Source organism: Jaculus jaculus, chromosome 6, assembly GCF_020740685.1.
Source record: "Jaculus jaculus isolate mJacJac1 chromosome 6, mJacJac1.mat.Y.cur, whole genome shotgun sequence".
In the NCBI taxonomy this organism is placed as follows: Eukaryota; Metazoa; Chordata; class Mammalia; order Rodentia; family Dipodidae; genus Jaculus; species Jaculus jaculus.
The window spans coordinates 153,411,836-153,426,658 of NC_059107.1; the positions used below are offsets into that span (position 1 = coordinate 153,411,836).

The 14,823-nt window shown below is 40.8% G+C and overlaps 1 protein-coding gene across 26 annotated transcripts in view; it reads right to left on the reverse strand.

Moving 5' to 3' along the window:
- Rbfox2 (RNA binding fox-1 homolog 2) overlaps positions 1-14,823 on the reverse strand; it is a 277,312-nt gene that overhangs the window by 90,829 nt on the left and 171,660 nt on the right. Inside the window, exon 1 of one of the 26 annotated variants that reach the window (XM_045153020.1) lies at positions 14,663-14,704. The exons of 24 other annotated variants lie outside the window; for them this stretch is intronic. In XM_045153020.1, the coding sequence (XP_045008955.1) occupies positions 14,663-14,689 (27 nt within the window). In that variant the 5' untranslated portion in view covers positions 14,690-14,704. Of the gene's footprint in view, positions 1-83; positions 361-14,662; positions 14,705-14,823 lie in introns of those variants that run through there. One more of the 26 variants, XM_045153024.1, reaches the window with a different exon arrangement.

Genomic DNA, 14,823 nt, shown 5'->3' on the forward strand with positions numbered 1-14,823 from the left:
TAAAACTTGGCTGGCTATAGTCCACCCCCACACCTTTCCTCAATTCCCAGAGACAGAAATGTGCTCAGGAGCACCAGTCTTACCTGAGTTACCATTTTCTTTTTCTCCATAAACCAAATGGAACTGAAGATAAACGGTTCAAAGCAGCCGTGTTGGGGCACACCTCTAAGACCCTCTCTTTGCCACCCCCTCCCCCCAAGCTAGTTATTTAAGAGTGGGTGATTGACCTTGCTTTATACTGTTTTCCTTCCCTTTTCTTTCTAGTGTTTCTTCCTTTCTTTTCTCTTCCTCTCTGGCAGTCTCTCCCCCTCCTTCTTTCTCCAGCTCCCTCCCATATCTCAGGCAGATGGCTGTAGGAAGCCCCACCCCTGAATGCCTAAGGTAATTAATCAGAGCAGAGCCCCACCTCTTCCTCCTCCCCCACCCCTCCCAGCAGGCTGACAGCTTCCAGCTCCAGAAGCAGGCATTACAGGAGAATGGCAGTTTGTCGTGCGCTTTGCTGTGCGCACGCGTGTGTGCGTGTATGCATGTGTGTGTAGGATGGAAAGGGGGGAGTGAGGGGGGCAGGCGCCAAGTGCTGGCATATTTTAAGGATGTGATGATCGTATTAATTATATTGCACTGGAAGCCTTTGCACCAACTTACCATGTTAATATAGATTTGAAAGAGGATGGACATGACACTCTGGTGATAAATAAAAATTATTTGATTTTTTCACTGATGTACTACAGTTTACAGATACATGAATTTAATGAAAGGTGTGGCACAAGATGCTGCTTAATGAGCACAGACAGGCAGGCTCTCAAGGACAGGGTTATGTGTAAGTCTGCTAGGGCTGGAAGGCACAATGAGGGCACAGGACTAAAGGAGAGGAGGAAGTCAGTAAAGTGCCTACTTTTTTTTCTATTCATAAAAACCCCTGGAGATTCTGAAAAAGGTGTCAACACAATAAAACTGTTCAAGAAACCTAAGGTGTGTACAAATTTGACTGCTAAAAGCTTGCAGTCATTAAAAAATCTAGTTAACGAGGATTCACCCTTTGTGTTTTCCCCTTCTAGGTCTCAGCCTCTCCTGGAAAGAAATCTCATATATACACACCAGCACCTGCGTCTTTACTGTAAATAGTAACTGTTACTATAGAGTGCTATAAATAGAGACTTGAACACAAAAGCTTCTTCAAAGTTCTCTTATTAAAAAAGACAATGAAAAGAGCCTCAAAGCCTGCTCTGTCTCTATTCTTTGCTAGTGATCTTGGGAAAAGTCTTTAACTTCTGAATTTAAATTCCATAAACTCCCTATCTTATATATTAAAGACTTAACTATTATTATACATTATACAGATGTTTGATATATTTATGATTTTTGCCAACTGTCTCAATGTATCAAAAATGAAGACCTCTGAATTTTTAGAATTCTGATGGTGTCCTGTTCTAAGGACTACATATAGTAGTTCTGCTGTATTTACTGTTTACTATCACTAACAGCCTATCCAAAGATCAAATAGATTAAATGCAAAGCTAAGCTTCCTATTTTAAAGTATAGTATTTATTTAATTATTCATTCATTCATTTACATGATAGATGAAAAGAGAGGGAGGGAAAGGTAGAGAATGGGCATACTAGGGCCTCTAACCACTGCAAGCAAACTCCAGACTCATACGCCACCTTGTGCATCTGGCTTACGTGGGTACTGGGGAATTGAACCTGGGTCCTTAGGCTTTGCAGGCAAGCACCTTAAATGCTAAGTCATTTCTCTAGCCCCTAAGCTTCCTATTTTAAAAAGTCAAAATTTAAAATCAATGATCATGGTACGAATAGAGTTTGTTGCAATCTCCAGGAGGATTGTTTGGCACAATGTAGAACGAGGCTTTCTGAAATGTACCCTGCAATACTGTTGGTTGACACTTTGCCAAAACATCACTATGTCTTCCTCAGTTAGTGATCATTTTAATAATTTTGCAAAGAACTATTAGTAAAACCTAGAGACCAGGAAAACAGAGCTGTTTACTGAGTACCTACAATACAGATGGAGCTATTCTGGCATTTTATCGATACCTGTCTATGTCTAAGTCTGATACAATCCATAATGTATCCAGAAAGATGTATAAGAGATGGGATCTTTGGTAGTAGAGAAAACAAGAACAGGTAAATAGGAGAAAACTATGTGACCAGTACAAGGGCTAGGCCTGTTCTTATTGAGCACTTTTACAGAGTCTCTGGAAGCATGAGTGAACTCCAGTGCTCTGGAATGTGTGGACAAATGCAATCCAACTTTTTGGTTGTTGTTTGTTTAGTTTTATGAGGTAGGATCTCGCTCCAGCCCAGGCTGACCTAGAATTCACTATGTAGTCTCAGGCTGGCCTTGAACTCACAGAGATCCTTCTACCTTGGCCTCTGGAATGCTGGGATTAAAGGCATGCGCCACCGCGCCTGGCTTGCAATAGAACTTTTTTGAAAATATTTTTAAAAATTTTACTTATTTACTTGAGAGAGGAAGAGGCAGAGAGAGAGAGAGAGAGAGAGAGAGAGAGAGAGAGAGAGAGAGAGAGAATGGGCATGCCAGGGCCTTCAGCCACTGCAAACGAATTCCAGATGCATGCGCTCCCTTGTGCTCCTGGTTTACGTGGTCTTGGAGAATTGAAGCATGATCCTTTTTTGGCTTTGCAGGCAAACATGTTAACTACTAAGCCATCTCTCCAGCCCCACCAACTTTTAATATACATATTTTAATTGAGAATTTTCACACATTCATATCCTAGAATTTGATCATAATTCCCTGCTTTTGTCCTCTTCCCCCAGCAACTAAACATTTTTAAAGATAAAGTTAGTAGGCAAAAAAGGGGTAGGTGAAAGCAGGGCATGGTGGTGCACACTTGTAATCCCAGCACTGGGAAGGCTGAGGCAGGAGGATCACTGTTTTATTTTTAAATATTATTCATCTCTCCATTCATTTATTTGTTCATTTGTGAGTGTATACGGTTATACCAGGGTCTCTTGTCACTGCAAACAAATTCCAGATACATGTGCCACCTTATACTTCTTGCTTTACATGGGTACTGGGGAATTGAACATGGACCAGGAGGCTTTGCAAGCAAGAACCTTTACTGCTGAGCCACCTCTCCCACCCCAGCCACCCTTTTATAAGGCAGGGTTTCACTCTAACCCTGGATGACCTGGAACTCACTCTGTAGTGCAGGCTGATCTCAAACTCGGAATAATCCTCCTTCCTCAGTCTCCTGAGTATTGGGATTCAAGGTGTGTGCTACCATGCCAGTCACCTTGAGTATGAGACCAGCCTAGACTACAGATTAAGATGCTGTTTCAAACAAACATATAAATACAGCCAGAAGAGAGGAAGAGGGGAGGGAAAGAGGGAAGGAAGAAGGTTGGTTTAGTGGAGGCAAGTACACAGAAGGCAATCTACTTCTGGGGGAAAACGGACTATTTATGAAACAAGTGTGTTTTCAGCTCTAACACATGAAATAAACCTGCCAATCAATGTACTGGACATTCTCTGAATCAATCCACTAGGCCAGTATACTACTCTTGGCAAAAGCCTCAAAAAAAAAAAAAAAAATCCAGGAAAGCCACAGCCACCTTGACACTCAGGTATGAATGAATGAAGCCTCCACATAGCAGCAAAGTGAAGTTCTTTTTAGTAAAAAGGGAAATGAGAGAGTCCCACACACAAACAGTCTAGGGCTAGGATAAAGGTTTCCTCAGGTCCACAGTCCATGCTGCATTTTTACACTCAGGACCAGTTTTTATACTGCAAATAATGAGCTTAAAAAAATTCTTCATCAGAGCTAGAGAGATGGCTCAGCCATTAAGGCACTTGCTTGCAATGCCTAACAACCTGCGTTTGATTCCCCAGTACCCATGTAAAGCAGATACACAAAGTGGTGCATGCATATGGAGTCCGTTTGCAGTGGCTAGAGGCCCTAGCACACCCATTTATATTCTCTCTGCAAATAAACAAACAAATCCATTGCCAGGCTGGAGAGATGGCTTAGCAGCTGAGGCGCTTGCCTATAAAGCCTAAGGACCCATGCTCAACTGTCCCCGTCCTAGATGCACAGTGACACAAGCACACAAGGCTGCACGTGTGCAAGGGGCACACATGTCTGCAGTTTGATGGCAGTGGCAAGAGGCCCTGGTGTGCCAATTCTCTCTCTCATTGAAAACAAAAAAGGCAATCAGTTGAGTTTACCTCAAAAAAGAAATCGTTTACAAAAGGCATAGATGGTATGAGCTGAAAATAAAAAAATACTAAAATGACTTATGAACTTGCTGAATATCAGGATCACAGTGAGCACTGGGCAATGATATTTTCAAGTGTGTCTCTGACTTTAACGGCTGGAATTATACAGGACAATTTACTCCCTAGTGCCCAAGAGAGAAGAGCAGTTGAACAGCTTGAGTGAGTCTGACCTAGCAAAACCACCGGAGTCGCCTGTTGGCTGAATGTGCCTAGTGTGCCCCAGTCTGTCTTTGTCTGGGAATGTAAAGCCAGGTGGAGGATGGTGGTGGGGAGGTGGTACCTAAGCACACCAAAAGACTGTCAGCTGTGGAAGATAATGCCACGCTCGTGGATCAGCCCACTTACCAGCTTCCACAGTGTACCTGGGACACAGTAGGTACTTAAAAAGTGTTCTAAACAAATGAAGGAAAGGGTACTTCAAGTTGTCGCAATTCCTTGATTGTTCTGTAACGTTTCACTCACTCTCCAGAAGTGGGCTTCCTTTCTCCCATACTACTCATTTGAAAGTTTATCTTCCAGAGCTTGGAATGCTGGAGTCCCAGCCTTCTTATCTACTACCATCCCACCAGCCACTTCTACGCAGGCAGCCTGTGTGGCCCTGCTGGTGGGTCTCAAGCTATAGCTGTGTCTGGTCATCCCAAGTACTAAGGCTCTCTCAGCTATTTACCTCCTAAAAAACAAACCAACAACAACAATAAAAGGATGCCTGTCTTTCTTAACATTTCTCTTTTCCTGTTTACCTCTCTCTTGTACCATCCTTCTTCTGCCCCTCTTTGAATGTTGGTATTACTCAAGGTGCTACTCTCACTGTTTACTGCATATCAGAAGGATTTCCACCCAAAGTTCACTGTTTTGTTCCTCATATCAGCATCCCAGTAAGCATGTGTTCTCTTATGCGTTTTTCCATGCACAGTGGAGCCACAGTGTTCCTTGGATTCTCAAGCAGATACCAATCCTCAAAGATGCTCCAGGATTTCTAACTCACTCTGGCACTGCAATGACTCCATTCCTATCTCACATCTCTCCTAACTGCAGAGTAAAATATATTCCATTAGCCAAAAAAAAGAGTCAACTCTATTTCAAAACCATACGTGTACTCCTTCACTTTCAAAGTCCAAAACTGAGCTGGATATGGTGGCACACACCCTTAATCCTAGCACTCAAGAGGCTAAGGTAGGAGGAGTGCCATGGGTTCAAGGCTAGCCTGGGCTATGCAATGAGTTCCATCCAGGTCAGCCTGAATTAAGAGGGTAACCTACTTCAGAAAAAATAAATGTCCAAAAATAAATTCTCAAAGCTGGATCACTGATTCATGCAACAACTAAGTGCCTACTATGCACTCAGGTACTATTCTAGACTGGGAAACAGTCATGGACAAGGGACATCAAAGTCCCCCTGTAGGTGACACTTGCATTCTAGCACTTGTTCTACCATGTTTGTTTTTTGATGAATGGCTAAATTCCCTATTCCTGAAGTCTTAGCTGAGAGATCTTCTAACTAGTCAACTATACATAGTTTTAGTCCATTTAGTCTCCTGAAGCCCAGCTAGACGAGGATAAACTCTTGCCCACAGGTGGCTAAGCCAGCAAGGGTCAAAAGTCAGACTGAAAGCTCTAGGTGGAGGCCTCCCCCTCCCGCTAAGACACTGCTTCGGGTCAGAAGCAGGCTCTGTGGATTTCTGAGTCCCTGTCCCAGCCAGCCCAGCTCTGAGGTGCCTGCTTGAGCACTCTTCCTTCCATGTTTCTCGCTGCCACCAGAAGAGTCACGCCACTTCCTTATGGGGAAGATTCAAACTCTCTTTTTAGTGTTAATAGCTTTTATTAATTGTAAAAATGGGCTTGATGAAGCTTTGATCACATTCCCTCTGCTGTTACCTCCCCATACTGCTCCCTTGGTAAAGCACCCCTGCAAGAGAAAAGGCATGTGATACTAGAAATCTGGCTTATTTTGCTTATTATTATTATCTCCATCCAGTTCCATCCATGTTTTTGAAAATGATACAATGTTGCTCTTCACAGCTGTGTATTCATGTGTCTTTGTCTATTCCTCTGTTGGTGGGTACCTAGAATGATTCTATTGATGTAGACATGTACCACATGGTTAGGTAGCCAGGAATGATATGGGTATAGGACATCTCTATTTTTTAGCTTTTTGAGAAACCTTCCTACTTATTCCCACAGTGCACAAACTTATGTGTTTGAACAGTTGGTGCCTCCAGCTGGAGGTGCCATTCCAAGAGGCTGCACAACCTCTGGGACACAAAGTAGACATGGGTCCCCAGGGAGTAGTGCCAGCCTTAGTGCTTGGCCGAAATGTGAACAAGCCATGCTGCAAGCTCTGCCACTCTGTCCCCTCCATCAAGACATACTGAACCTTCCAAACTATGAACTGAAATAAGTGTCTCCCTATAGCAGCTTCTGCCAGGCTTGTGTGTCACTGCCACTGTTAAAAAAAGTCTTGGGCTGGAGAGATGGCTTAGTGGTTAAGCGCTTGCCTGTGAAGCCTAAGGACCCCGGTTTGAGGCTCGGTTCCCCAGGTCCCACGTTAGCCAGATGCACAAGGGGGCGCACGCGTCTGGAGTTCGTTTGCAGCGGCTGGAAGCCCTGGCGCGCCCATTTTCTCTCTCTCTCCCTTTATCTGTCTTTCTCTCTATGTCTGTCACTCTCAAATGAATAAATTAATAAATAAAATAAATAAAATATTTTTAAAAAAAAGTCTTGATGACAGCTACTCTGGTTGAGATGAAATGGAATTGTAATGTTGCTCTCTTTCACTCCCTCCTCCCTCCCTTTTCCTGACCTAAGGTCTTCCTTCATTGCTTCAGCTTCCCAAATACTACCAGGCCACAGTTTTGATGAAGTTTTGATTTACCTGATGGTTAAAATGCTGAACTTTTTTTTGGCCTATTTACTGGCCACTTACTGTCTTGGATAACTATTCACTTCATCAGTACATTTATTGATAGGACTGTATGTTTTTGGTGCTTAATTTTTTGAGGTTTTTATAAATTCTGATATTAATTCCTTGTCAGATGAATAGCTGGCAGAACTTCTCCCATTCTGTAGGCTACCTCTTCTCTCTGGTAAATATTTCCTTGGTTGTACATGAACATTTTGATATAATCCTATTTATCAATTCTTGAATTACTTCTTGAGCTTCTTAAGTCCTACTCAAAAAGTCCTTCTCTATGCCTATACCTAGAAGTTTCTTACCTATGATCTCCTCTTACATTAAGTTTTTGGTCTGGTTTGAATTATTTTTGTACAGGATTCAACTAAGAGATCTAATTTCAGCCTTCTATATGTGGTTATCTAGTTTACCCCAGAGCATGTGTTGAAGAAGCTGGTGTTTCTGCCCTTGCAGCTGTGGGGTTGTTTTTGGATCCTCCATTCTCTTCCACTGGTACCATGTGTCTATTTTTGTTACTATGTCTTGGCACTATAATTTGAAGTTGGGTATTATGTTACCTTGAATATTAATTCTTTTTGCTTAGGATTGCTTTGGCTACCTAGAATTTTCATTTATTTATTTTTGCCCTCATATGATTTTAGACTTAAAAAAAATTTTGTGGCAAATATTAATGAATTTTGTTGGGGATTTCATTGGCCTTTAGTAATATAGTCATTTTCACAATTATTAATCTTGCTGATCTATGAACATGGAATGCCTTTCTATCTTCTAGTATCTTCAACTTCCTTCTTTTACTTTCCCCCTTGTTCTTTGGTTTTTCAAGGTAGGGTCTAACTCTAGGCCAGGCTGACCTGGGAATTCACTATGTAGTCTCAGGCTGGCCTTGAACTCACAGTGATCCTCCTACCTATGAAATGTGTCCCACCACGAGCAGCCCTTTTACAGTGTTTTATAGTTTTCATTGTAGAGGTTTTTCACCTTGGTGGTTAGGTTTATTACTAGAGTCCCCCCTCCTGTTTTTTTTTTAAATATTTTATTTTTATTTATTTATTTGAGAGAGAAAGAGATACAGAAATAGGCAGGTAGACAGAGAGAATGGGTGCGCCAGGGCTTCCAGCCACTGCAAACGAACTCCAGATGCTTGCACCCCCTTGTGCATCTGGCTAACGTGGGTCCTGGGGAGTCGAGCCTTGAACCGGGGTCCTTAGGCTTCACAGGCAAGTGCTTAACCGCTAAGCCATCTCTCCAGCCCCCCCCCCTCCTGTTTTTAAAGGCTCATATGAACAACTCCTAAGCAGGGACTGAAAACATAACCTGCCTCAGCCTACCTTTTAGACTCACTCACTACACCCCCGGACCCCCGTGGTCTTCCTTCCCTGCCACACGACAGAGAGTAGCAGCTCCTTTTCTGCATGGCCCTGAGGAAGGCCTGCCAGCTGCCAGTTCACCCTCCAAGGTTACCTCAGGGACTCTCGCTGCAGGACCACCTTTCCTGACCCTGCCTGCTCTCCTGCATCTGGCTCAGACCACCTGGCCTGGCCTTACCACCCACCTTTGCAGTTACTCTTCTGCATTATCTTGACTACCCTGTGAGCAGCCTGCAGTAGAAATCATGCTTTATATCATGTTCCAGTTCCTAATCTAGTGCTCGAATGCACTCCAATGAAAAAATGTCTGTTGAAATCAAACAATGCATTGATTTCTGTCTTTAGCCATTATTTAGCCGTATTTGTTAAATAAAAGTGAAGTGTCTTCATAGTTATCAAAGTACTATAATATGAAATCATTCTTCTAAAAATGTACTTGGTAATACTTTTCAAATGTAGAAATTTACTCCATAATTTTTAAACAAGCTGAGAATTCAAAAAAAGGGGAGGTAGGAGAAAAGCTTTATTTGAATACTTTAGATTCTAGACAGAGTAATACCTACTAATTAAAAAAAAACCTCACACTTCATATGTGTTTGCCCTTTACAATTTTATGGCTGTGACTCAACTTCCCTACCTTCCTCCCACATACTAGGTATACTATAAAAGCTGATTTGAGAGCCCCAAACTAGAATCAGGGCTTGCCCATACCTTCCCAGGCTGCCTCTAACACCTAAGTGAAAAGCAACATTAAAGAGATAGGATATCCTTTCCTGTAACAATAAAAACTTGTTAGCATAAAAACTCTTCACAACACACCCCCATTCAATAACTGCAAATGTAAATAACAATTTACTCCTAGTAGTAGATATCAGAAACCTTTCCAGAAGTATCTCTAACACAACACTATTTTAAAAACTTCCTTTGTCCCAACATCCCCTTTAATGTGAGTTAGATAATTTCCCAGCTTCTTTTCTCTAGTTTAGGCAAGGTACAATTACAATTTCGGGGAGTGGGAACAGAATTTGAAACAAGCAGTTTTAAAGTATGCATACTTACATACAGATAAAAAAAATCCCTACATTTATTTGTCTACCCCAAGTACCTTGAGAACAAGACACTGGTAAGGCCAGAGAAATTATCAAGTATTACTTCCAGAATTAATATTTGTCTTTGGGTAACTGAATCATATCTTTAAGATATTCCAAATCCTAATAGCTGGGCATGGTGGCACACACCTTTAATCCAGCACTTGGGAGGCAGAAGTAGGAGGATCACTGTGAGTTCAAGGCCACTGAGACTACATAGTGAGACCCTACCATGAAATCCACGCCCCCCAAAAAAGACATCCCAAATCCTAGATAGTTTGAGTCATTTATAAAGCTGAAACTATTTATATATGCTTGGCATTCTGTGAGCAATTAAGGAGAAATTTCTTAGACAAATACTACAAGAGATGGAATATAAACAAATGTTCAAATACCTGGATTATCAAGAAACTAATACATGATTATGGAACTGGGGAAATGGCTCAGCAGTTAAAGATGCTTGCTTGAAAACTCTGTCAGCCTGGTTTCAATTCCCTGGTACTCATGTAAAGCCAGATGCACAAAGTGGTGCAAGCATCTGGAGTTTGTTTACAGCAGCAAGAGGCCCTGGCTCACCCATATTCATTCTCATTCTCTCTTTCCATAAATAAATAAATACTTTAGCCAGTGTGGTGGTGCATGCCTTTTAATCCCAGAGGCAGAGAGAGGTAGGAGGGTCACTAAGAGTTCGAGTCAGAGGCTACCCTGAGACTGCATAGTGAATTCCAGGTCAGCCTAAGCTATAGTGAGACCCTACCTTGAAAAAACAAAAAATAAAAATTAATAATAATAATAAGTAAATAAATGAAGAAATACTTTTAAATGCATATTTAAACTGTGAAGAGTGAAACAGAATATTGCTTTAATACTAAACTCTGCCCTGTCTCTGTCATTACATTATTGGAGACTCTGCTGGCTGGCTTGTCACTGTATCTGTGTGTGTATCATGGTATCTAGCATGTGGTAGGTGTGAAAACACTGAAAAGAGGAAGTTGACTAAGACACTAGAAGCTTGAAAAGGGATCCCATGTCAAAGATTAGCAGGATTAATATTGTGAAAATTAGTCTATTGGTGCTCGATAAACTAATGCCGAGTGAGAAACTAGCGTGTGTGTCTATATTGGAGCCAGTCACCTTCCCATTAGCAACGTGACAGACAGCACATGCACCAGCACCCCCAGCACTGGGCACACCGTACCTCAGTATCAACAATAACTTTCGCAGAGGTAACCTTTTTGTCTCTCAAATTTTCTGGAAGCCTAACATCCTTATCTGTCCTTGCCTGTCCTAAGCCATCCATGGATTTAGCTACCTCCATTAATTTAGGACCCGCTTCCTCTTTCTCCAGCTGCCATGTTGATGACAGGTTAAATAATCTATAATTTCTTTTTCATAAGGAACAACTGTGATAATAGATAGTACTCATAATTTGCAGCAGTAACTGTATTTTTACCATCCAATCAGAGGTGGTGTTTAAAAAGAGTGTCTACAACAATAACTTCAGGTATAACTTCTCAAACGCATTTTTTTCCTGGGCAACTATACTCAATATGTCAAGCTTTTGTCTAGTAACCTTTTATTCTGCTTGTATTCTAAACTGATCTGGCCCAGATTAAGTTCTGCAGAAATTACAATAAAGCAATAAATATCATCTGCATGATTTTATTAACAGTAAGAGTGTTCGGGAGTGGTGGTGCATGCCTTTAATCCCAGCACTCAGGAGACAGAGGTAGGAGGATTGCTGTGAGTGCAAGGCCACCCTGAGACTACATAGTTAATTCCAGGTCAGCCTGGACCAGAGTGAGACACGACCTCAAAAAAAAAAAAAAAAAAAAAAAAAGCAGTAAGAGGAATGAAAGGTCAAGTATGTAAAATACTTTATTACCCCCTGTTGAAAAGAACTCACTTTGTTTCATTATCTCTACACTAGCAATTCTAGAAACAATCAATTAAAAATAGGTGCAAATCCTTTAATTACAAAATATTATTCAGTCATGTCCTTAAGCATTTCCAAGTTCTCAACACACTGGTACACAACTTCAAGGTATTATGCAATGAGCAGCTTTGATTTAACTAAGTATAAAAATGTAACAGAAGCTAAAAAGAACATTTGATAGCTACAATTAAGAGTTTGTGTAGCAAATAATCATAATTCATTTACAAATGCACTGAAAGAAAATTATTGCCTTAACAGACATAATAAGTACAGTTATAAAATACCTTTAGATTCTTCTATTTAAAATAGCTTTTTTAAAAAAAATCCCATTAATTTGCTGATGTGTAAAATGAAGAAAGCATCTTTAAAATTTAACATCCCATTTTCTGTATTTCTAAACATTCTTAATTTCAGATCGACTAGCCTAGTAAATGGAGCAAAGCCAGAAAGTGTGGTTTCAAATTCTCAATGCTACACTTGTCAATGGTAAGTTTCAAGGACTGTGGGAGGCAGAGGTAGAAGGATCACTGTAAGTTCAAGGCCACCCTGAGACTACACAGTGAACTCCAGATCAGCCTGGGCTACAGTGAGACCCTACCTCAAAAAAGCAAAAACAAGTCTCAAGGACTGAAGGGATCTGGAATACCCAGTTCATGTGACCACGGACAAACAGAATCTACTGCAAAGTCTTGATCAACGTGTGTCATAGAGGCTGAAGAGGATTTCTTGTGGGTGGTACTGGCAGTCCGACCCAGGACTTCATACATACTAGACAAGTATTCAAGTACTAAGCTATACTCCTAAAACTGAAACAGGAACTCTTTAGTCCTCCCTTCAATTAGAGTGGATGGTGGTCAATTGTCTATCTCAAAAATTTCACTTACATACCATAATTAATTTTTTCATATTTCTAATATTTAAGTTCTCTTGGGAAACTTAACTTTTCAAACTGTTCCCTTGGGCAATTTTGTATATGTTATAGTTACCAAAAGTTTGCTGGAGAGATAGCTTAGTGGTTAAGGCACTTGACTGCAAAGCCTAAGGACCCAGGTTCAATTTCCAGTACCCAAGTAAAGCCAGATAAGGTGGTGCATATGTCATTTTCAGTGGCTAGAGGTCTTGGAACATCCATACGCTCTCTCACACATACATATATACAAACACATACACTCTCTCACACACATACTCTCTCTCTCTCTGCCTCTTTGTCTCTAATAAATAATATACATATACATACATACATATACATACATGTATGTGTGTGTGTATTCCAGCACTTGGCTAGTTGGGCTCAGAAATGTACTGTTCACAGATGTTTTTCATTTAAGGCCCATAATATTTACTTGTAAGAAGATTTTATTCTAATCTAGTCTCATGACACTTCAAATCTTAAGCTGTTAAGAAAGACCAATCCACTGTTTTATGATAGTAAAGAAATAGTCCAGAAATCATTGAAAACCACAAAATTATCAAAACCTTATTATGGCAAATGTAATACACACTTAATTTGAATAATCAAAAATGATGTTATAAAATATGCACTATAGTACAATGTTAAAGTGAAACAGAATCAGAAAGTGGCAGCTTTAGGCCTGACTGAGAGTGAGCTCCTTGGGAGAGTGACCCCAACAGGTCCATTCACAACAGTTTGCTTTAGCCTTTAGCCCCTAATTCTTTTCTTTAATGTTACTTACTTATTTATTTATTTGAAAGAGGGAGGGAGGGAGGGGAGAAAGAGAGAGGGAGAGAATATAAGAATATGGGTATGCCAGGGCCTCCAGCTGATGGAAACAAACCAGATGTGTGTACCACCTTGTACATCTGGTTTACATGGGTCCTGGGGAATCAAACCTGGGTCCTTTGGCTTTGCAGGCAAGCACCTTAACCATTAAGCCATCACTCCAGCCCAGCCCCCAATTCTTAGTAAGAAGCTTGCCATTTCTTTTAGTAGTACGTATTTCTTTAACCCTATACATTCCAGCCTGCAATTTAGGGGCTAATTATTAAAAGTGCCCTTTTGAAAGAAAAAGAATAAAAATTAAGGGCCATGATAACACCAAATAACTGAGAGACCAAGTAGTAATTATAATTCAGAATTGATTGTATTGACTTTTTATTTTCCTACTCTACGTTTTCAGCACAATTAAAATAGTCATGGAGCTGGAGAGATGGTTCCATGGCTTAGAAGGTTGCTTGCAAAGCCTAAGGGCCTAGGTTTGACTCCCCAGTACCCACATAAAAGCCAGATGCACAGAGTGGTACATGCATTTTGAGTTTGTTTGTAGTGGTGGGGGCCCTGGCACTCCTCCCAAATTTTCTCTGTCTCTTGTCTGTCCGTTTCTCTCTGCTTGCAAATAAATAAATAAATAAATGAAAAATATTTTTTAAAATGGTCAGGGTTCATGAGAGATCATTTCAACCCCTTCACATTTCATGAAAATAGCATCAAACTATATCTGAGCCTCAATGACTCTGCGCTCAATGTGACTTAATATACCGCTAGCATTTAAACACTGTGGAATATGTTTGATCATGACTTAATATTTCTGATTCCAAGTTTCAACAACTTAATGCAAATGCCACTAACTCTATCACAAATAACCTAAATCATTAGACTTAAAATCACCTAAAATAGTCTCACTATGTAGAGAATGACCTCTATTAAGTATTACTTTTCTAAAAAATATAGCAACATTTGGAAGCTGCCACCTATGCTTCTCTGCTGCTCAAAAAGAAGTCTGAAGTTGACTGTAACATGGTGGCTGTGTTACACTACATTTATACTGCCAGCCCATCCTGCCTACACACACACACACACACACAAAAATCTTCCTAACTTCTAAAGCTGAAAGCTAGTAACAACACATAAAGTTCAAACCTCCTGCTACAGTAAATTACCAAGGGGGCAGGGGAGACAGTGGAGAAAGGGTAGAGGAGAAAAGAGAGGAGAAGAAAGGAAAACGAAAAGGCAAAAGAAAGTTGAGAAATCTATGCCCTGACTAACATACCAGGTCAAATGACAGAAAACCTGTAATTACTTCCTTTTACCATAAACCTTCACAGCAAACAGCACTGAAGAAACACGCTGTAACTCAGCTTACCTGGACCACAGGATACTGATAATCCATACAGTACACACCATACATAGCAGAGGGGAGGAAACAGGCAAGGACAGCACAGAACACGTCTCAAGTCTTTGTTGTCTTTAGTCTGTCCTGTCCACACCACAGGAACTAGAAGCACCAGAAACAATAGTTGGCTG